The sequence below is a fragment of the Fundulus heteroclitus genome, chromosome 13 (assembly GCF_011125445.2).
Source record: "Fundulus heteroclitus isolate FHET01 chromosome 13, MU-UCD_Fhet_4.1, whole genome shotgun sequence".
In the NCBI taxonomy this organism is placed as follows: domain Eukaryota; kingdom Metazoa; phylum Chordata; class Actinopteri; order Cyprinodontiformes; family Fundulidae; genus Fundulus; species Fundulus heteroclitus.
In genome coordinates this window covers 38,730,010-38,753,543 of record NC_046373.1, presented here as the reverse complement: position 1 = coordinate 38,753,543, position 23,534 = coordinate 38,730,010, and the positions used below count along the sequence as shown (strand labels likewise).

Here is a 23,534-nt window from a genome sequence, read left to right as displayed (position 1 = left end):
GTAGTGTTAATTTCTTGGTGGTGGCAGCATCATGCTGAGGGAGCAGCTAAATTCATGAGTTAGAATGACGAGTTTATTAGTAAAGACTATTTTGGTACAAAGACGACGCAAAGGGCTTTACATGATTAAAATATAGGAAAATAAAAACTGAATAAAAGCAAGTTGGAATAAAATGTAGAAAAAAATTAAAGAAAATAAAACAGGAAAATAGAAACCAAAAGCAAATATTAATGTTTTTAAAAACAGTTGGACTACAAAGTTGAACTAATGATGTTTCAGTAAAACAGTTTAACTAGAACAGTCGAAGGTAATCCTTTACACATTGTGGTTTTTAATCTTGATTTAAAGGAACTCAGGCTTTCAGCACTTTTCATGTTTTCTGAAAGTTTGTTCCAGATCAGTGGAGCATAGAAACTAAATGCTGCTTCTCCATGTCTGGTTCTGGTTCTGGTTCTGGTTCTGGTTCTGGTTCTGCAGAGCAGGCTGGAGCCAGAAGACCTGGAGCCAGTCTTAGTGAGGACTTCAGAACCGGGTCCATGTTCTCTACGTTCTTAGTCTTAGTGAGGACTTCAGAACCGGGTCCATGTTCTCTACGTTCTTAGTCTTAGTGAGGACTTCAGAACCGGGTCCATGTTCTCTACGTTCTTAGTCTTAGTGAGGACTTCAGAACCGGGTCCATGTTCTCTACGTTCTTAGTCTTAGTGAGGACTTCAGAACCGGGTCCATGTTCTCTACGTTCTTAGTCTTAGTGAGGACTTCAGAACCGGGTCCATGTTCTCTACGTTCTTAGTCTTAGTGAGGACTTCAGAACCAGGTCCATGTTCTCTACGTTCTTAGTCTTAGTGAGGACTTCAGAACCGGGTCCATGTTCTCTACGTTCTTAGTCTTAGTGGAAGGACTTCAGAACCGGGTCCATGTTCTCTACGTACTTAGTCTTAGTGGAAGGACTTCAGAACCGGGTCCATGTTCTCTACGTACTTAGTCTTAGTGGAAGGACTTCAGAACCGGGTCCATGTTCTCTACGTTCTTAGTCTTAGTGAGGACTTCAGAACCGGGTCCATGTTCTCTACGTTCTTAGTCTTAGTGAGGACTTCAGAACCGGGTCCATGTTCTCTACGTTCTTAGTCTTAGTGAGGACTTCAGAACCGGGTCCATGTTCTCTACGTTCTTAGTCTTAGTGAGGACTTCAGAACCGGGTCCATGTTCTCTACGTTCTTAGTCTTAGTGAGGACTTCAGAACCGGGTCCATGTTCTCTACGTTCTTAGTCTTAGTGAGGACTTCAGAACCGGGTCCATGTTCTCTACGTTCTTAGTCTTAGTGAGGACTTCAGAACCGGGTCCATGTTCTCTACGTTCTTAGTCTTAGTGAGGACTTCAGAACCAGGTCCATGTTCTCTACGTTCTTAGTCTTAGTGAGGACTTCAGAACCGGGTCCATGTTCTCTACGTTCTTAGTCTTAGTGGAAGGACTTCAGAACCGGGTCCATGTTCTCTACGTACTTAGTCTTAGTGGAAGGACTTCAGAACCGGGTCCATGTTCTCTACGTACTTAGTCTTAGTGGAAGGACTTCAGAACCGGGTCCATGTTCTCTACGTTCTTAGTCTTAGTGAGGACTTCAGAACCGGGTCCATGTTCTCTACGTTCTTAGTCTTAGTGGAAGGACTTCAGAACCGGGTCCATGTTCTCTACGTTCTTAGTCTTAGTGGAAGGACTTCAGAACCGGGTCCATGTTCTCTACGTTCTTAGTCTTAGTGAGGACTTCAGAACCGGGTCCATGTTCTCTACGTTCTTAGTCTTAGTGGAAGGACTTCAGAACCGGGTCCATGTTCTCTACGTTCTTAGTCTTAGTGGAAGGACTTCAGAACCGGGTCCATGTTCTCTACGTTCTTAGTCTTAGTGAGGACTTCAGAACCGGGTCCATGTTCTCTACGTTCTTAGTCTTAGTGGAAGGACTTCAGAACCGGGTCCATGTTCTCTACGTTCTTAGTCTTAGTGAGGACTTCAGAACCGGGTCCATGTTCTCTACGTTCTTAGTCTTAGTGAGGACTTCAGAACCGGGTCCATGTTCTCTACGTTCTAAGTCTTAGTGAGGACTTCAGAACCGGGTCCATGTTCTCTACGTTCTTAGTCTTAGTGAGGACTTCAGAACCGGGTCCATGTTCTCTACGTTCTTAGTCTTAGTGAGGACTTCAGAACCGGGTCCATGTTCTCTACGTTCTTAGTCTTAGTGGAAGGACTTCAGAACCGGGTCCATGTTCTCTACGTTCTTAGTCTTAGTGAGGACTTCAGAACCGGGTCCATGTTCTCTACGTTCTTAGTCTTAGTGAGGACTTCAGAACCGGGTCCATGTTCTCTACGTTCTTAGTCTTAGTGAGGACTTCAGAACCGGGTCCATGTTCTCTACGTTCTAAGTCTTAGTGAGGACTTCAGAACCGGGTCCATGTTCTCTATGTTCTTAGTCTTAGTGGAAGGACTTCAGAACCGGGTCCATGTTCTCTAGGTTCTTAGTCTTAGTGGAAGGACTTCAGAACCGGGTCCATGTTCTCTACGTTCTTAGTCTTAGTGAGGACTTCAGAACCGGGTCCATGTTCTCTATGTTCTTAGTCTTAGTGGAAGGACTTCAGAACCGGGTCCATGTTCTCTAGGTTCTTAGTCTTAGTGGAAGGACTTCAGAACCGGGTCCATGTTCTCTACGTTCTAAGTCTTAGTGAGGACTTCAGAACCGGGTCCATGTTCTCTACGTTCTTAGTCTTAGTGAGGACTTCAGAACCGGGTCCATGTTCTCTACGTTCTTAGTCTTAGTGGAAGGACTTCAGAACCGGGTCCATGTTCTCTACGTTCTTAGTCTTAGTGAGGACTTCAGAACCGGGTCCATGTTCTCTACGTTCTTAATTAAATTATATTAAATATTAACAATCAACATACGAGGAAAACATACAAAATAAACAAAATTTAGAGGGTTATTGTAGACTTGTATTCCACTATCAAATTCAATTAATTCAATACAATTTTCTCCCCAAAAAGAAAAAAACTGCAAGGAGGAAAAGGGGAAAATAATTGCCCAAGATCCGCTCGATGGAAGCTGTTCAATACAAGGAAAAATAACAGTCCTAAAAAAAGTCCCCTTCCAAAATACCTGCAGGTTCTGTAACCACCACACAGGTAGCACAGGGAAGCTCGCCATCTTCAATGCTTCATGCATGCTCAGTATGAGGGATTGCTGCAAAGCCATCAACAATGCAGACGACTGTCCACTGTGGCTCTACGCTCTTTCAGGAGGAGTGAATGCTGCTTGGAGAGACTTGATGCAACCTTAAATTGGAAATTTTGGACCAATCTGTATAATCTGATTGAATTTGACTTTGTAAAGTGCCTTGAGATGATATGTTTCATGAATTGGCGCTATATAAACACAATTTAATTGAATTGTGTCAGTCCATGCAAAAAAAAACAAAAAACTGACCTCTGAAATATTGCAGAGATTATCCAAATTAATGATTTGTTTGATTGCCAACAGATCCTTGCCACAGCCACAGTGGAGGAAGAGGAAGAGGAAGTCACACGTTGTAACCCCCACAGGAAGCAACCTCAATAGGAAGTTGGCCCAAAAAATAAAATACTTTCAGGAAAGATGAGAACAAATATCAGCAGAAACTTTGTGTCGGTTCAGGTCAGCCTCGCTGCACCGTCGTCTCCATCAGCAGCGGCTCCAGACTGACCTCCAGCAGGAGGACCTTCATTAAGCTCTGGTCGTATTTCAGGGACCTGAAAGCCTCCTTGTGTGCGGCTAAAGGCTTCGCTTTATTGGGCGGTGATATAAGTGACCTGAAGGCGGTGGAAAACAAGGCCGTAAAAGTCTAGATTGTGCTGCACATGCTCACCGTGAATTAACCGGCCGCCTCTAAAAGCTCCCAGCTCACTGCCGGCTGTGTGTCTGCGGCCCTCGCTCTTCTTCATTCAGCGCTCGTTGCCCGGCACGCCCCCCCCCCCCCCCCCCCCTGAGTCACTGGCCTCCGGACGGCTCCAGCGCCGGAACGCTCAGCCGACTGTTCATCATTCTGTCACCGGCTGCTAAGGGATAATGCCTCAGTGTCGGCAGCGCTTTTAAGATTCCAGCGACACACGGATCCCTGCAAACAGCTCCGCTTTGTGAGCGCTCAAACATTCCTGGCCGGCTCTCTGACGAATGGTACCGACCCAGATCCAAACACAAAGCCTGCAGAACCCCTCAAGCTGATCCACCGTTCATCTCAGAGGATTTCAGATGCTTGCACGAGGATTATTAATCCTAAATGCGGGTTTTCGGACCCCCGGACCGGCTTGTTGCTCTGCAGCAACCTTTAAAAACATTAAAACAAGCTGGGAAAGTTGCTCTCTCTGTTTGAAATTTCACGTTTAGTTTTACACATTTTCTCTGATAAAAGGCAAAGAAACACTGAGCCACGCTGTAATTATTTATGGGGTTTGACAGAAGATGATCACATTTGCAGTTAGACAACATTTTAAGTTGGAGCAGGAAGAAGGAAAGTTGCACAAGAAGCAGAACCATGGAAGAGCAACACATCCAGATCAGCATGAAAATCACAGCAGTAGAGATTCAATTATGAATAAAACGGAGCGAGTACGAAAATAAAAGAGATAAGTTCAGCAGAAATGTTGGAATAGACAACTAGAAAAATTATAGAACACTTTATTTTCCTTTAGCTTCCGGGTATTTTGGTGGGGTGCAGCCATCAGGTATTTTAATTATCCTGAATTCTGAAGTGTAGAATAACAACAGATTATTTGATGAACAGAACCATGGTGGAGGAACCATGGTGGAGGAACCAGGGTGGAGGAACCAGGGTGGAGGAACCAGGGTGGAGGAACCAGGGTGGAGGAACCAGGGTGGAGGAACCAGGGTGGAGGAACCAGGATGGAGGAACCAGACACACCTGGTACCTCCAGTCCAGAGGATGATCATCTCAGCCTGTTGACACCATGCAGCCACCATGAAGACCTCCTCCTCTGTAGACCAGAGTGTTCTAGAGTCCGTCTGTCCAGCAGCTGAAGCTTGGTCCAGACCGGGTCCTCAACAGAACCGTGGTCCCAAACCCAACGCTGACTTCTTCCCACGCTCCGTGTTGAATAACTCTCCCGCTGTGGGCGCTGAAGACGCTGAGCTGCTCTGAGCAGGACGGTGAAATAAGTCCTCCAATCACTCCTCTGGGCGTGTTTATCCAGTCCAGGGTGAGAATCTGCAGGAAGACCTCCGCTGAATCTTAAATTGTCTCCCTGGTCTCGCTGTCCAGTGTTGGTGAATTCCTGGGTGCCCCCCGGGAGACGGGGGACGTGTTGGGATACCCAGGACGAGGCTGGCTCCATAAATCTGCCTGAGCTGAATCGGGGGCCTGCGGTTCACTGGGAGTGTTCAGGGGCCACGCCGGCTCTGGGATCCCCGCTGACAGACGCTGATTGGCCCCTGTGCCGTCGCCATCACACCTGGTGGAGACGAACGCTGAACGCCCCACAGACGCCGTTTCTGGAGCGCTGAGGCTGGACGGCAGCAGAGATCGTCTCCTGGTCCCCTGACCGGCTCTGGGCCTCCTACTACTACAACTGATAGTACTACTGATACTACTACTACTACTACTACTACTACTGATAGTACTACTGACACTACTACTACTACTACTACTACTACTACTACTACTGATAGTACTACTGACACTACTACTACTACTACTACTACCACTACTACTGATAGTACTACTGATGCTACTACTACTACTGATAGTACTACTGATGCTGATACTACTACTACTGATAGTACTACTGATACCACTACTACTACTGATAGTACTACTGACACTACTACTACTACTGATAGTACTACTGACACTACTACTACTACTGATAGTACTACTGACACTACTACTACTACTACTACTACTGATAGTACTACTGATACTACTACTACTACTACTGATAGTACTACTGATAGTACTACTACTACTACTACCACTACTACTGATAGTACTACTGACACTACTACTGATGCTACTACTACTACTGACAGTACTACTGACACTACTACTGATGCTACTACTACTACTGATAGTACTACTGATACTACTACTACTACTGATACTACCACTACTACTGATAGTACTACTGATACTACTACTGATGCTACTATTGATACTACTACTACTACTACTACTGATAGTACTACTGATACTACTACTACTACTACTACCACTACTACTGATAGTACTACTGATAGTACTACCGATACTACTACTACTACTACTACTACCACTACTACTGATAGTACTACTGATACTACTACTACTACTACTGATAGTACTACTGACACTACTACTGATGCTACTACTACTACTACTGATAGTACTACTGATGCTGATACTACTACTACTGATAGTACTACTGATAGTACTACTGATACTTATAGTACTACTGATACTTATAGTACTACTGATACTACTACTACTACTACTATTGATAATACTACTACTTATACTACTACTGATACTACTACTACTACTGATACTACTACTGATACTTATAGTACTACTGATACTACTACCACTACTACTATTGATAATACTACTACTTATACTACTACTGATACTACTACTACTACTACTACTACTACTGACACTACTACTGATACTACTACTGATGCTACTACTACTACTGATAGTACTACTGATACTACTACTACTACTACTACTGATAGTACTACTGATACTACTACTACTACTACTACTATTGATAATACTACTATTGATAATACTACTACTGATACTACTACTACTACTATTACTACTGATACTACTACTACTATTGATAATAATACTACTTATACTACTACTTATACTACTAGTACTACTACTACTACTGATAGTACTACTGATACTACCACTACTACTGATACTAACACTGATACTACTACCACTGATACAACTACTACTACTACTACTACTGATACTACTCCTGCTACTACTACTGATACTACTCCTGCTACTACTCCTACTGATACCACTCCTGCTACTACTCCTACTGATACTACTACTACTGATACTACTACTGATACTACTACTGATACTACAACTACTACTACTGACACTACTACTGATACTACAACTACTACTACTGACACTACTACTGATGCTACTACTACTACTGATAGTACTACTGATACTACTACTACTACTACTACTATTGATAATACTACTACTGATACTACTACTACTACTACTACTACTACTACTACTACTATTGATAATACTACTATTGATAATACTACTACTGATACTACTACTACTACTATTACTACTGATACTACTACTACTACTACTACTGATAGTACTACTGATACTACAACTACTACTGATACTACTACTGATATTACTACTACTACTACTATTGATAATAATACTACTTATACTACTACTTATACTACTACTACTACTACTACTACTGATAGTACTACTGATACTACAACTACTACTGATACTAAAACTGATACTACTACCACTGATACAACTACTACTACTACTACTACTGATACTACTCCTGCTACTACTACTGATAGTACTACTGATACTACAACTACTACTGATACTAAAACTGATACTACTACCACTGATACAACTACTACTACTACTACTACTGATACTACTACTGATGCTACTACTACTACTGATACTACTACTTCTGGTAGTACTGCTACTAATACTAACTTTCAAATATCCTTCAACTATCTTCAACTACTTCAGTTTTTTCATAACATTCTTCTAATCAGCAGTTTTTCATGTTAAAACAGGAGAGGATCAGCAAAGCTCCTCCAGGCGCTGATTACTCTGGTGGGGCCAACAGGTGCTGTGACCCACATAATGACCGGGGACACGCAGCGGGGGCCGGTGCCCACTTGTGGCCCGGAGAATGGGCCCCAGCTGGGCACGGCGTAGCTTACACAAACAACGGTTTAAAGCCGAGGATGTGACCGTGCAGCGGGGACGCAGGGGCCCCGTTTGATCCCTGTGATTGGGATAAACGAGCAAAGGCAAATTAGAGCGTTGGCAAACCCACGAGAGCCCGGATAATTACAGACCCGCGCCTTCTGGGCCGCGGCGCTGGAGGCGCAGCAGAAACACCGAGCGGCGTGAAGCTCTTCACAGGAACCAGACGGGCGTTTCTTCTCACCTCGCTCTGACGCAGCGGCAGCGTAGCGCCGCAGCGGTTCTGTCAGAGACAAAACAAGATGCCTGCCGGTGTGTTCTGGTTCATTCTGTGACGGAGTCCTGCCATCAGGCCAGAACCCAAGTAGTCCACAAAATGCAGTTCGAAGTCTTCAGCTGATTCAAAATGCTGCGGCAAGAGTTCTGATGAAAATCAACAAGAGGGATCATATTTCTCCAATTTTAGCTTCCCTTCATTGGCTTCCTGTTAAATCAAGAATAGAATTTAAAATTCTTCTTCTAACGTATAAAGCCCTTAATAATCAAGCTCCATCATGTATCAGAGCTCTGATTACCCCGTATGTTCCTAACAGAGCACTTCGCTCTCAGACCGCAGGTCTGCTGGTGGTTCCTAGAGTCTCTAAAAGTAGAATGGGAGGCAGATCCTTTAGCTATCAGGCTCCTCTCCTGTGGAACCAACTCCCAGTTTTGGTCCGTGAGGCAGACACCCCGTCTACTTTTAAGACTAATCTTAAAACTTTCCTTTGTGACAAAGCTTCTAGTCAGAGTGGCTCATGTTACCCTGAGCTACCTCTATAGTTATGCTGCTATAGGCTTAGGCTGCTGGAGGACATCAGGGTCTAATTTTCTCACTCTACTGATTTCTACTGTTCTCCAGTTTTGCATTGTATTACATTGAAATGACTGTCGTCATTTCAGCTTTTAACTTTTGCTCTCTCTCTTTTTCTTCATAGTAGGTACACCTGGTCTGGCGTTCTGTTAACTGTGACATCATCCAGAGAAGACGGCTCACCCGCTACTTCCATCTAATGTAGAACAGATTACTAGATCAATGTGTGCTTCTGTGCTTTTTTGTTTCTCTTGTTGTGTCTCTGTTCTGTCTTCTGTAACCCCAGTCGGTCGAGGCAGATGACCGTTCATACTGAGCCCGGTTCTGCCGGAGGTTTTTCCTTCCCGTTAATGGGTGGTTTTTCTTCCCACTGTCGCTTCATGCTTGCTCAGTATGAGGGATTGCAGCAAAGCCATGTACAATGCAGATGACTCTCCCTGTGGCTCTACGGTTCCCCAGGAGTGAATGCTGCTTGTCGGGACTTTGATGCAATCAACTGGTTTCCTTATATAGGACATTTTTGACCAATCTGTATAATCTGACCCAATCTGTATAATATGAATGAACTTGACTTTGTAAAGTGCCTTGAGATGACATGTTTCATGATTTGGCGCTATATAAATAAAATTGAATTGAATTGAATTGAACCGGCTGATAGGTCGGCCTGGACTCCAAACGACGCGGCTGCAGCTCTCTGGTCTGATCAAACGTTTTACTCCCATATGATAAACTGCTGTCCATGACTGATTGTCTGCTAAGATTCTGAAGAAAAAATACATAAAACACGAAAAATGGAGAAATGCCAAAAAGATATATAGATTAAAATAAATCAAACCAAAAAAAACAAATAAAATCTTGAGTTGCTGCCTTTTTTGGGGGGTTTATCTTCACGACGCAGGAGGCTGTCGTGTTAAAAATCTAAATTCATTGATGTTTTACAACTTGCGGTGAAGTTCTGCCCAGAGGGTGACCGGAACCGGGTCAGGGGCCGTGGTGGTATGTAGATGGCGAAGAGAAGAAGAGAAGAAGTCCGGTTGGCTACTATAAGCACTCAGGATGGAGAGCAGCTCCTTCATCCAGAGGAAGCAGCGAGTCGAGCCACTGCTCCTCCACACAGAGAGGGCTCTAATCAGGACGGCTTCTGTTGATGTTTCAGGGGCCCGCTGGGAGGAGACCCCGGGGCCGACCTCGCTGAAGCTGCATCGTCTTGTATGTCTCGTGTCCTGGGAACGCCCGGAGGACCGAGCTGGATGCCGTCGCTGGGCAGAGTCTCCCTCCTGGAGGATGACTCTGAATCTATCTGCAGCGGGTCTGCTTCCTCTTCTAGAGTCTGCAGAAGAAGACGGAGGCGCAAAGCACAATCTGCCGTTTTCTGTGAAGTCATTGGGCATTTCCGAGCAGAAGAAACACGCTGCATAATCTCACTTCCTTCACACTCGGAAATAAACCTGAAGAGCTTCCTGATCAGCCGAACGATTATGTGCGGGGTTTTCAGAACGCCGGAGATGTCACGTTGTACGGCAAATAAAATACTCGTTTTGGAGTGAAGCGGCCGTTAGACGTTAAAACCATCACTGCTACCAGCAAACCCAGTAAGTTTTCACGTTTCTGCTCTTGTTTTTCTGCTTTTTAAGTTGTTTTAAACAGTCTGTTGGTGTTTTTTTGGTGCAGATATTCCTGCAAGTTTTGTAAATGTTCTAAAACAACCTACACAGATTAACATTTTTTATATAGTATTATTTTTCTTATAGTGTAAATTAGCCCTAACAGTGCAGCCTGTTGTAATTTTCAGCTGTAATATTTTGACGTTATGTGAATCTGCATGCTTCACTTTACTGCTGGTACACCTGAATTTCCCCTCTGAGGGACAATAAAGGCTATTTCTACTCTATTCTATTCTAAAATTATGCAAAAAAAAGCTAAATGTTTAGGAATTACATTAATTAATTCTTCATTTTGTTGACTTCTGATGAAGAAAACTTTGCTACAAACAAGTTTGCTGGTATTAGCCACAAGCTTCATGTTGGATGTTAACAGGGGTTTATTCCCATTATCTTTAATATCATTACCTCAGTATTGGGTTAAGTTTTTCATATGAATGACAACATAAGAGTAAAAAATATGTAATTTAAGACTTGTATGTGTAACCAGTAGGTTGAACTTGACACACAGGCTCACTGTTTTTATTCCAACAAGAAAAAGTTGGTGGTTAACAATGCTCCAGCTGTTTCTGCCCCTAAACATTAAAATAAAATACAGTAAAAAATATATATAATCTAATATGATTCCAAACGAACAGTTAAGTTATAATATTAACAAAGTTGAAAAACATAAAATTAAATATTTCAACACTTAAAACCACACAAAACGTGGTAAAATTGCATAACTTCCATTCAATTTGATTAGTCTAAAATATATCAAAAATAAAATAACACCTGTAAAGAAAACCTGTTACATAGCATCGTTACAGACAGGAAACGAGGGACGAGCTGACTGGTACTAGTTGCTAATGCTATGACAAACTGACATGAAACATAACTTAGAGCAAATAAAAGCCAGAAGCTAAATAAGCTGCTGAGGAAACTAAATTAATTCGAAGAACAAATCAATTTGACAGACATTTACAATAAAGTTAATTTTTTTATGTATATTTTGAGTCATGACTGTCATCCCTATGTTGATGTGTGCAACATTTGTTGGGCTATTAAAGTCATACATTTAAACTCTGTTTGCCAAAAATATAATAAAGTATCTTAGGGATGAGCGATATATCGGTTAAAGCTGCTAGCTACACTATCAAACTCTAAATATATGTGGCAACATATAGCAGCAATGATTTGAAAATTTTCCTACCAGCGTCCCGTCTGAACTTCTACCCATAATATTATCTACATTGGCATTCCCAGTAATAAGGCGGGTAATATATCATAATATTTGACATTTGGGATGGACTTGATATTAATATGTTTTATTTTTCGGCGCCTTTTAGGGCACTCAAGTTCACCGCAGAAAACCAGAGAAATGCACCACAAGTTAAAAAAAGAACCACCTGATCTAGATAAGGACTGTGAAACTAAAGCCAAAAAGATGTGGAAATATCCTGACGTTAGAAAAGTACTGAGGAAAATAAAGATTCATTTAATTCTTTAGGTAGCCCTACAATTTATCTAAGACGACTCGCTGGGATACTTTAAATGTATAAACAATATGTGCTAATGAAAAATTTTATTCACAGAAATGCTTTAAATTTAAAAAGATATTTTAATTGTCAATTAAAATTATTTTAATTTAATTTAGTTTAATATCTTTCGTCGATTCCAACGTTTTTTTTCTCAAAATATGCCCATTTTATCAAGATATAACGGTTTCTTCTTCGAGCTTTTATTTTGTTAATTTTGTGGACTTCGCTGCCGGTGACGTCATATCAGTGGAGCAGCGGGGGGAGGGGGCGGGGCTAGAGTGCGGCGCTGACCAATCAGCGGCGGCGTGTGCAGCGGAGCGCCGCAGCCTCCCAGCGCGGAGCCTCAGTCCGGCTGGAGCGCAGCAGAAAGCGGCACAGCGCCCCTCACACGGATCCCTGCGTGTTTCTCCGTGGACGTGGCTCCGGATGGATCGGTAACCGACAGAAGAAGCCCTCCGGTCTGCTGAGCTTTAGACGCGTCGCTTGCTGCCGTCATAAAGCGGATATCTGTCAGTTTTTCCCCTGGATTTGCGGCGATAAGCGGCAGGATGAAATACAAAGTAAGTCCCCGGTTGGTTTGTTTCTGTCACATTTCCGCTCAGCGAGTTTTCCTCTCAGTTTGTAAAAAGTCAGAATCCTCAAGAGAGTTTTTGAAAAACAAAGCCGGAACTTCGCAAAGGAAACGATGACAGGTTTTTTTTTTAGACAAAAGTTGAAGTGGTTCAGATTTAAAGTTGCAGCCCACAGGGGCGTAAGGAGGAAGAAAGCAGCCCGGCTGATGCCCCGGTGGTCCCCTGGGTCCCACCCCGTAAAAAGTAAAAACAGGAGCAGATTGTTCTGCCGTGGGCTGCCTTTTGGCGTGGCCAGGCAGCGGGACTCAAACCTATAATCATGTGGGCTGGATGATGAGTGTTAAAGCTGGAAATATATATGATGCCATCCAGAACTTCAGTAAACTGCAACAGTGGCAGAAAAAAAACTAAAATCATGGGCAGTGAATTAAAACTGATGTTTACTCTCTGCTCTTTGGTAAAACAAAACAAAAAAAAAAAAAAAAACAGAACTTTACCACTGCAGAAAATGCATAAAAAAGGAAAAAATACAGTAAAGGCTGCTAGCAACACTATCAAACTCTATATATTAAGTATTCTTGTGTTCAAAAATTACAGATTAAATTTAGGTTAATACATTTGGAAGCTGCTTTTCGTAATATAACATTTATTCATCTTTACATATATCTGTGTTTTGAAATGTTTTACCTTTGATAAAGATATCTTATAAAATACTTACAAACACAACTGTAGAGACGACTTTTCGTCCCTCAGTTCTTTTAATTTTAGGAAAACAGCAAAGGTCTGGCTGGGCCACTCGTAAACAAAAAAAGATAAGCCAGAAAAACTGAAGAGTAAAGTCTCAATAAAGTAAAAAAAAATGCTTATTTCTTTATTTTATGAGAAATGCTTTGATATGTCTGGAACAGTTGTGCTCAAATTACAGAATTAAAGGTGAATTATGAGGTTATAACTATGTAAGCTAATCAACTGAAGGGTTGAGCAATTAAATGTAAATTTGAGCAAAATGTTCCATCCATCCACCCATCCATCCATTCATCCATCCATCCATCCATTCATCCATCCATCCATCCATCCATCCATCATCCATCCATCCATCCATCATCCATCCATCCATCCATCCATCCATCCATCCATCCATCCATCATCCATCCATCCATTCATCCATAGCTATCAGGGCTTTGTTGTGACATCCAGCTCCTGAGATGCGATAGTTCAGAATGTTGCTCCAGGAGAACAAGATCAGATTTTATTTATAATTCTGAGCAGAACCGCGCCGTCTTTGTGTTTGTTTACACAGGAATAATGGAGGTTTGTCCTAAACCGTGTTTCAAAGACTGTAGAATAATTGAGTCCGGTGCATTGAGGTTTTTAGGCTTGTTTTATTCTAGATGCCCAGAAAGCATTGAAAATGTTTCAGTTTGGCTTAAAGAGGCTTTAAACCGTCGCTGTTTGGGGACGAATTGTCCACGGCAGGTTTGATCAGTCTTAATATCTGAACCAGAGAGGATCACATGGAGTCGTAGCTGATAAAAATCATTTAAAACTTGTTTGGTTGCTACCCACGGCTCATAAACGCAGCGGCTGGAACATGGAGGAACGTGTAGATGGAGAACCGAAGCTTGGTTCTTTCCAGGTTCTCCACAGATCAGTCGCACCTCCAGTCTGGCTTTAATCAGGTCCTTATTATCTCACCAGGGTTGAACTATGTTCCTGTTTGGGAAAAAGAACAAACTGTTGGATGGTCGGCCATTTTTCTGCTTGGTACTTTGACTTTTTGTCCAATAATAATAATAATAATAATAATAATAATAATAATAAAGCGCCTCCTGCTGGTGAAGCAGAGCTACGAGCCCATTTCCCCCAACCTCCACACTGAGCATGTGCAGACAGGGAGTTCTTCTTCTTCTTCTTCTTCTTCTTCTCCTTCTTCTTCTTCTCAGAGGAAAACAGAGAGGAGAGAATCATGGCGGCGGTACGTGTGACATGGAGTCAAACTACGGAGGAGAAACTGGTAGAATTACCGAGGCAGCGCGTTTGGTTCTAGTGAGCCTCATGTTTAACAGAGAGCATCCACACTTCCTCCTTTTTCTTCTTCTACTGTTAACGTTTGGCTTCAGGATAGACGAGTCAGAGTAGCGCCATCTCTCTGCGGCGCTGAGTCTGACGTTTTAATGCCCATTCATACCTCACGTAAAAGACGGATACGTGTGGAGTGTTTCATACGTTCTAACCGTCGATTTCGTCCGTATTTTGACACGAAAATTGGGAGTTTACGATTACGGACAAAACGGATCAATACGGAGCAATACCACCGGAACAGGTGGGGGCGCTATCGAGTTTGTAGTAGAAAATGGCAACAAAATCACGAAGAAGGTTATAATTCTGGGCTTTAAACAATGGTGGGATTCGAGGAACAACTTGCGGAGCTTGTCCGCAACTACCCACACATATGATGTGTCGTGTCCGGGGCACAGGGACAAACAAAAAGTTTACTTACGGAGCAAATACAACAAAATCACGTCTTGGACCGTCACCATGTTTGATCAGTGACGAATTATTGGCGCCCAGCACTGCCACCTAGAGGAAATATTGGTTATTGCGCACCTCAACGGACGGAGGTATGAAGGAGTCTACGGACAGAAATACGGACGTGTAGGCCAAACGTAGGGTATGAATGGACCTTTAGACGTACAGTGTCTCCGGATCCCAAGTTACTCGACTCGTTGTCCTTTAGTAAAGCTTTACTTGTATAGTACTTTAAATAGACAGAACAACCCAAAATACATAAAAAAACTAGATAAAAACATCTAAAGTGGATTTAAATTCATATATTTAACCAGAAAACCATCAAGTCCTTTGGTCTCAAGTCTGAAGGAAGAGTGAAAAATAGACCTGGTGGCCTCTGAACTTCTTAATGACTCCGTTTTCCCTACGGGAGACTAAAACACGTTAGATCACCACTTCTCAGGAACCCGGCCCGTTACAGAACCGGAGCCCTCGGTGCTGCCGGGAAGCTCTGCTTCCTGTGATTCAGTTCAAACACGATGACGCTCCGGAAAAATGTGCCCCGTGGCTCATTCCTCCGCCGCCGCCGATCTAAGGAAGAGTTTCACAATCACGGCGGAGAGGAGCGGTTAGGCCGACCGAGCTGCGCGTTTCCCTCTGAGCTTCGCTGCGGCCGACGTAGCTGGAGGAGAGCAGACATTGTTCTGAGAGCCAGGAGGAGGAGGAGGAGGAGGAGGAGGAGGAGGAGGAGGAGGAAGGGTCTGCAGAAATGAAAGAGGGGGTTGGGGTGGGAGGTGGAGGAGCTCCCTGTGAGAATAAGGGCATTCCAGGCGGCGGTTCATGGGAGGCTGGCTCAGAAGATGGAGCGATTGTTTCAAGGTCCCCCCCCTCACATTGTTAACGAGCCGCTTCTTTTCTGAGCTCCAGTGCTGGTGTGTCGGTTCCTCAATGAGACGTCTGTCTTCTCCTGAGAGGAGACCAGAGGACTGGGAACGGTCCAGACTGTGACGAGCTAAAGGGAGACGCGTCTCACAGGTGGACCTGGACAGGAAACCGGAGACAAAAGCAGCCGAGGCCCAAAAAACCCACAACTTTTATTTTATTCACGTCACGCTAAAGTCTGACGGCCCGGAAGGACGATTCAGATCCAGGCGAAACATAAACACCAGACTGTTGTTAGCGGAGGCTGCAGGTTAAACACTGTGAGGAATTTCTGCTCCTTCTAAGCATCGCTGCCTGTTTCCTGCTGACGTCTGACCCGTTTTCCATCTTTCAGCTCTGCTGGGTCAACAGATCATGTCGCTTTGAGGGAAAAGCAACAGAACCGGAGCAGAACTCACAGCAGAGAAACCGGAAACGCTGCGATCGATCGACCGGGCGTCGGAACCGGACCGTTCTCTTTGCTTTGATCCGCTCAGAACAGATACTGAAAAATAAAACCCGTCAACTATTTTCAGTCCAGAACTGAATCAACCAACAGTTTGATGAACTTTTAATAAAAACGTGTTAAAGGTGAAATATTAAAAAAAGAAGTTTTCTCAGCTCAAAGTGTCTGGAGTAGTGAGGCGTTCTTAGGTTTACAGACATTTTGACGTCTTCAGATTCAGAATAGAAGTCCAGTTGTTTTATTTATTTTTTACCTTTTTTTGGATTGATCATAATGACTGAGAATCTTCACCAACATAAAGGATAAATACTTTGCTGCATAAATGGGAAAATCTTGTTTTGCCTTCATCTTATTCTGTTGGAGTCAAACCGACAACTCTATCAAGGAACCTGCTGCTCGTTTTTCTATTGTTTGTCAAAAATCAGTCAAACCTGCAATGATTGGTTGTTTTTCATGGATCAGTCTCCTAAAAATGATCAACTTTGTTTTAAATGTTGACATTTTCTGTCGACCCTCATCATTCTGGCTCTTCGTTTGTCTCGGGTTAAAACCGAATGACTGCGGTCGTTTGATGAGAGCGTGAATCTTCTCGGGTTTTCCTCTCATCCCAGACGCGCTTGGCGGCCTCGCCGCTTCGTCTTTGTGTCTCTGACATCTCCGCCTAGCGTGAAATCAGAGGGACGCTGCGGCTCATTGCTGATTCCCGTATGCAAAACCGTCCAACGTGGCCCCGCAGAGATACCCCTCAGCATGTTTCACACGTCGGCCCACGCCCCCCCGCAGGGATTAGCTTCGGTCTCCAAGGGTTTCCCTGATGCTCTCCTGCAGCATCTCCGCCAAGCTCAGAGACAATCAGCGGCGCTCAGATGAAGACGTGTGGAGCTGTGAGGCGTTTCAGGACAGACGTCTGTCACAGATTTAAAGAATCGTCCTGCTGGAGGAATTCACTTCACTTCACTAGCTCCAATTAACATCATGTCATCTCAAGAACTCTTTCTAAAGTCAGCTTCCATCAGATCCTCCAGGTTGGTGAGAAAGTTTCCTCTCTAAGGAAACCCAGCAGGTTGCATCAAGTCTCTCCAAGCAGCATTCACTCCTCCTGAAAGAGCGTAGAGCCACAGTGGACAGTCGTCTGCATTGTTGATGGCTTTGCAGCAATCCCTCATACTGAGCATGCATGAAGCGACAGTGGAGAGGAAAACTCCCCTTTAACAGGGAGGAGAACCTCCAGCAGAACCAGAACCAGGCTCAGTGTGAACGCTCATCTGCCTCCACCCACTGGGGCTTAGAGAAGACAGAGCAGAGACACAGAAAGCACAGAAGCTCACATTGACCCAGGAGTACTTTCTATGTTAAAGAAGACAGAGCAGAGACACAGAAAGCACAGAAGCTCACACTGACCCAGGAGTACTTTCTATGTTAGAGAGGACAGAGCAGAGACACAGAAAGCTCAGAAGCTCACATTGACCCAGGAGTACTTTCTATGTTAGAGAAGACAGAGCAGAGACACAGAAAGCTCAGAAGCTCACATTGACCCAGGAGTACTTTCTATGTTAAAGAAGACAGAGCAGAGACACAGAAAGCTCAGAAGCTCACATTGACCCAGGAGTACTTTCTATGTTAGAGAAGACAGAGCAGAGACACAGAAAGCACAGAAGCTCACATTGACCCAGGAGTACTTTCTATGGTAGATGGTAATAGAGGATGATTGGCCTCCCCTGATGATGTCACAGCTATGATGATGACACAGAAATGAGCTCTGAGAGCCAAAACCTGGCAGGAAGCATCATTTCTGCAGATCCTACCAAAATGTCCACAGAGTTGTTCAAACATGATCAAAAGTTCATTTCTCCCAGTAGTGTCGTATTAAAGCGGTCGGTCATCATAGCAATTCTAAAATATCACGTATAGGTGAGTTTTCTGCATCTCTGAACATTGTAGCATCGGTTGTGGTTCTGATCCAGCAGCTGAAACACCAGCGATCAGGAACCAGGCGCTGCAGATCGGAGCCACAGAACCATGTTTCCTCGCAGGAAACGGGGCGGTTTGCAGAAGTTAACGGACATAAAGGCGGATGTACAGTCAGGGTGTGAAATAAAGACGCATCCAAACGTCCAGCAGCCCTGCAGCCCTTCTGTCTGCTCTTGGCTTTTAATTCTGATCGGTTGGCTTCGTGGTTTTGGGGCCGGCTGCGCTCAGAGAGGTCGACGCCGCGCGTTTCCTGAGAAAGCCCAACAGATCGAGCAATAAAGCGATCTCAGGTTGAGTCAATGACGTCTCTCTGGAAATGAGCCAGCAGGTCTTAAATCATACCTTAAACTGGGATTTAGAGCAATTAATCACCGCAGATAGAATCTCTGAGTAACATTAATAAGCAGCTGGCTGCTTAATTTAACCCTTTAGAGGCTAATTTTAAGAAGCGCATCGTTTTAATCCTGCTATAACAGCATCACTGAACTCTGGTGAGGAAGACTTTGGGCTCAGTTTCAGCTGAAAACGCAGGTAGACGCCTTTCCTGCCGTAAACCTCTTTAAAGCAAACTTCTGCTTCTCCTGCCGCAGCTTTTAAACCTGCAGCTGATGGTGTTGCTGCAGAGCGCGTAAAGCTAAGCGTCCCTGCGGCGGGCAGCAGCTACTCTGTGGAGCTGCCTGTCTGTGTGGAGGATGGAGGCAGTAAGCCGGGAGAAGCTGAACCCCAACATGCAAACTCTACAGCTGCCTTTCTGCCGGGGAAACTCCCTGGTCTCGTCACGATGACGGCGCGGCGCGGAGCTGCGCGGCGCGGCGCGGTGCGGCGCGGCGCGGTGCGTCCCGCCGCTCTGACATGCAGGGCGTGGAGGCGTGTGATTCACCAGAGCCGGCGTGGTGTTTACTCTCTGGGGACAAAGACGTCTTTTTATGTCCGGGCTGCTTGGTGACTGAGCAGTGAGCTGATGTCAGGTTTAATTTTTACCGCAGAAGGTTTCAGTTTCTGCTTTTCCTCTATTTAAGACGCAGAAAAGTCCCTTTATTACTTTTGGGAAGTGAGCAACAGAAAGTTTTAATTTGATTTGGGGACACCCTGGACAGGACAACCCAGAGACAGACTGGACACTTTAGAGTAGGACTGGATGATAAATAAAACACATCAATAACACAGAAATCATATTGATCGATATCGATAATTATAAAAAAATGAAAAACATATATTTTAAGTCAGGGGGGTCCAAACTTTTTAGGTTGTGGGCCGATATTGTCAAATCAGAAGCACTCGAGGGCCAAAAAGTTACTAAAAATAACCAACATAACCAAGAAAAAAGGGATTTTTTTAACCTTTGTGTGCTGTACCTAACATTCAATTCAATATTTAAAGATATTAACTTTATTAATTGAACTTAATTTTAACTGTAATAATTTAGCCCTAATTAAAAATAAAAAGTTTCTATCTGCACCAGCCACCAGTGCTGGTCAGCATCATCATTCTTGAAATACAGTTCACACCCTATACTGTTCATTACTGTTACCTTATTTGAATTACTGTGTAGAGGTTTGGGGAAACACATATCACCACTTACTACAGCCACTAGTCATAATGCAAAAAAAGAGCAATAAGAATCATTCACAACGCCGGATTTCGAGATCATACAAACTCATTATTTCTAAAACCTAAATTACTAAAATATTATGATTTAATTGAATACCAAACTGTAGTATTCATGTTCAAAGTAAGACATAGCCTATTGCCTGGGAATATACAAAAGATGTTCTCTTAAAGGGAGGGAGGGTACGATTTAAGGGGAAGGGGAAATTTTAAGACTAATAGATGTAGAACTACAAAATCAGCACAGGGGCCACAAATGGCCCCGGGCCGCACTTTGGACACACCTGTTTTAAGTGCAGCTCTAGCCATTTTATGCTGTTGCTTAGCAACATATATTTAGATACAGAACACATAAACACTGAATTCAAACTGAAACCTTTTATTCAACTAACTTTTTACCAAAACTGCAAGTTTTTTAAAAATGTAAAAAGAACATGTGCTCTCTGAACTCTATGAAGGGGGTGGAGCTTCCTGGGTCTGTGTTGTGATTGGTTGGGAGGATGTATTGACTGCAATATTAACCTACATTGTATATACGTTATATGTTGCATTCTAGCCTATACTGTATATATATTATATACGTTATAGGCTAGGATGCAAAAGGAAGGAAAACTGTTATTCTATTGAACTTTTTATTTACCTTTTCTTTGTTATTTATTGTCATTGAATTATCGTCCAGCCCTACTTTAGAGAAAACCTGATAGTCACGTTTCTGGATTGCGGGAGGAAGTTAGAGTACCCAGAGAGAAGCCACCTTTGCACAGGGAGAACCTGCAGACTCAGTGCATGAAATTCACAATATCTGCAACATTTTAGAGGAATGCGTCGATCTGATGCTGATTTCCAGCTGTCTGAAGTCTGAGCTGACAGCTTCTGACCGACTGACTGTAACAGACGAGCTGCTGCTAGTCGGTGCGTTTCTAGGCTGCAGGTGGTGGGAGTTTTTATTTTAATCCATCTGATGATGGAGGAAAACATCATCTGCCGATTAATTGGTTCACTTCCAACGTTCTGTTAAATTATGTCATGGACGCTTATATGAACATTATTGCTGCTCTGGAGAAGTTGAGTTTTTTGACATCAGAATGATTATTTTAGTATATTTGGTAAAGAGAATTGAGTTTTTGGGCACCCTGTGCATTTAAGACCTTCCACAGAGAAGTCGGTGTGATTCCTAAAAACAAGATGGCTGATGAAGCAGCTGCTGCTAATGTTTATCTGTCAACTCACTGTTTTTGCAGCCGCCTGCCTAAAAACCACTGAAGGAACTAAAGCTTCCGCTGATGTGCTCATCGCTGTGGTTTAAGCAAGAGCTGCAAAGTCCTGGGTGTGCCTGCGTGACAAAATAAGTAGTAAATAAGCTGAAGCGGGTCCCAGTGAGCTCAGCTGTAGACGCAGACATGATTTTAACATTAAAACCTTATTTCATCTGGTTTTCTTTTAGTGTAAACTTCACGATTTACCCACACCTGACCCCAGAGGCGTAATAAAACCAGGTTTTTGAGCGTTAGCTGTGCTCCTGGATGGCTTTAGGGCCAGAAAAGGTTTGACCTGAGAGATAAAACATTGATTATGTGCAGTCACAGCCGTGTGCGGCGCATTGATCCCTGCTTGGTTGCGTAAGCGGCTGCTGGCGGAGCGAGGGGGCAGCATGTGTTGTGTCACGTTCCCTTTAAAGCCTTTTTTCCTCCCTGCTGTAATTACGTTAACACATGGCAGCTGGCAGAGCTCCTGAAAAACGGTCCGAATAAAGAAGCGAGCCTGTACTCTGGGCTCTGAACCGCTTCCCATGAGCCCGGCCCACCAGAACCTTCACACGGCCCATTTCTGTGAACCGGCCCTCACCCGCAGCAGGCCTCGCTCCGAGGAGCGGCTCGGAAAAGTCATCAGTTCCTCATTACCGTCATTACTATAATTATGTTCTATATTTAAGCGGCTGAAACGAGGCCAGATGAGGGAGTGTGAAGCGCCCCCGGGACGCGTGCTGCAGTGGTACGGCCCGCTCGGTGCCGCCGCCGCGCTCCCAGGCGGACCGTACCACCGCTGCTGGGCGCAGGTTGTTTGTTTGGGCTGAAAACAGCGGCGTGCTCGTTGCCGTGGGGATGTGGGCTGCTGCCTCCCTGCGGTCTCGCTTTGGGAGAAGTCCGGTTATTTGTGGGCCGGTTCAGCCGGAGCTGCCTTGGTCCTGGAGGGACGGAGGAGAGAAACCACCCAGAGAGCTCTGCCTGGAAGCAGAGGTGGGGTCTGTTACGTAAAGGCCGGTTTTTATTTTTATTTCTGGAAGGCTTAGTGCAGAGCTGGCACCCAGAGATTCTTCCTGTGACAAAGCTCCACGCCGTCTCATAAAAGGAGGAAAGTCGTTTCTTTTTTTCATTTGCACAATCACGTCCTCACAGGGACCTTCACATGCTGCTTTGGAGAAAAATACATTTTCTTATTTCACTCTAAACACGTTCTTGGCAAAGACGGTCAAATGTCCGTCAAAGCAGAAATGTAAAGTTTACATGCTTGTTGTGACGGTAGGAGACAGAAACGGCCTTTTCCTGGTCTGCAGACATGGGGACCACCGGATGTCTCCAGCAGACATGTTGCCCCCCCCTCACCGTTAGGGCTGGGCGATAAATCGATTTAATCGATTAATTCGAATTTACAATTCTTTAAGATTTCATTTTTGGAAAATCTGGATTTTATTTTGCCAATACACTCATTGGGTTTCCATGAAGAGAACAGCATGTGATGCTGAATATATGTTTAGGCAAATATATTGTCAAAATATTGTTAAGTGGAAACTTTTTTTTAACCATTATACGAGATACTTCATTTACTTATTTATGTTTTTTTTTTAACTTAGTTTGAAGTTTAACTTAGTTTCAAGTGCAGTGAAGCCTGTTCTTAGCTCAATGTGTAAAACCACTAGCAGCAAATGTTTCGTTATATTTTCATTGTTTATAATGGCACGGCTGCCATCTTGTTTTACAAGCATGTTTCACAGCTTGTTTTTAGTTGCACTCTGAATTCAGGTCAACTCCCTGACAAAATACTTGACATAAAAAGCAAAGTTTTAAAATAATTTCTTTAATTTCTTTTTATGAAACAAAAAGGAGAAAAAAATCGATTCATTGGATTTGGTATGATAAAATCGGAGATTTATTTTTTAGTCCATATCGCCCAGCCCTACTCACCGTCCTCCTCTCTGCTCCTGCTCAGACCAACGACGTGGGCAAGTTTAGGCCGACATGTCTGCCTTTAATTAGTAGTATGTTTACCTGTCTTTCCCATTTTGATGAACCGCTATAAGAACTGAGCTTGTGCGTCTCGTCACGCACACAGGAAGTCATGGATTGCTAATTAAAAGTCTCTCTCTCTCTCTGAGACACCTGGTTTAGGTGTATTTTAGGGGGAATTGCTGAAATGCGGCGTGTTTCCTTCGTCTTTAAAGGCCAATCCCAGCTGGCAGCTGAGACAGCAGTGAATGTCTGACGTGGAGGTA

At 43.7% G+C, this 23,534-nt stretch overlaps 1 protein-coding gene across 2 annotated transcripts in view; it reads left to right on the top strand.

The window, feature by feature from the left end:
- The first annotated feature begins 12,331 nt into the window (after positions 1-12,331).
- nedd9 (neural precursor cell expressed, developmentally down-regulated 9) overlaps positions 12,332-23,534 on the top strand; it is a 35,159-nt gene continuing 23,956 nt past the window's right edge. The window contains exon 1 of one of the 2 annotated variants that reach the window (XM_036145721.1): positions 12,332-12,558. In XM_036145721.1, coding sequence (XP_036001614.1) covers positions 12,547-12,558 — 12 coding nt within the window. In that variant the 5' untranslated portion in view covers positions 12,332-12,546. Of the gene's footprint in view, positions 12,559-22,000; positions 22,282-23,534 lie in introns of those variants that run through there. The other variant, XM_036145722.1, reaches the window with a different exon arrangement.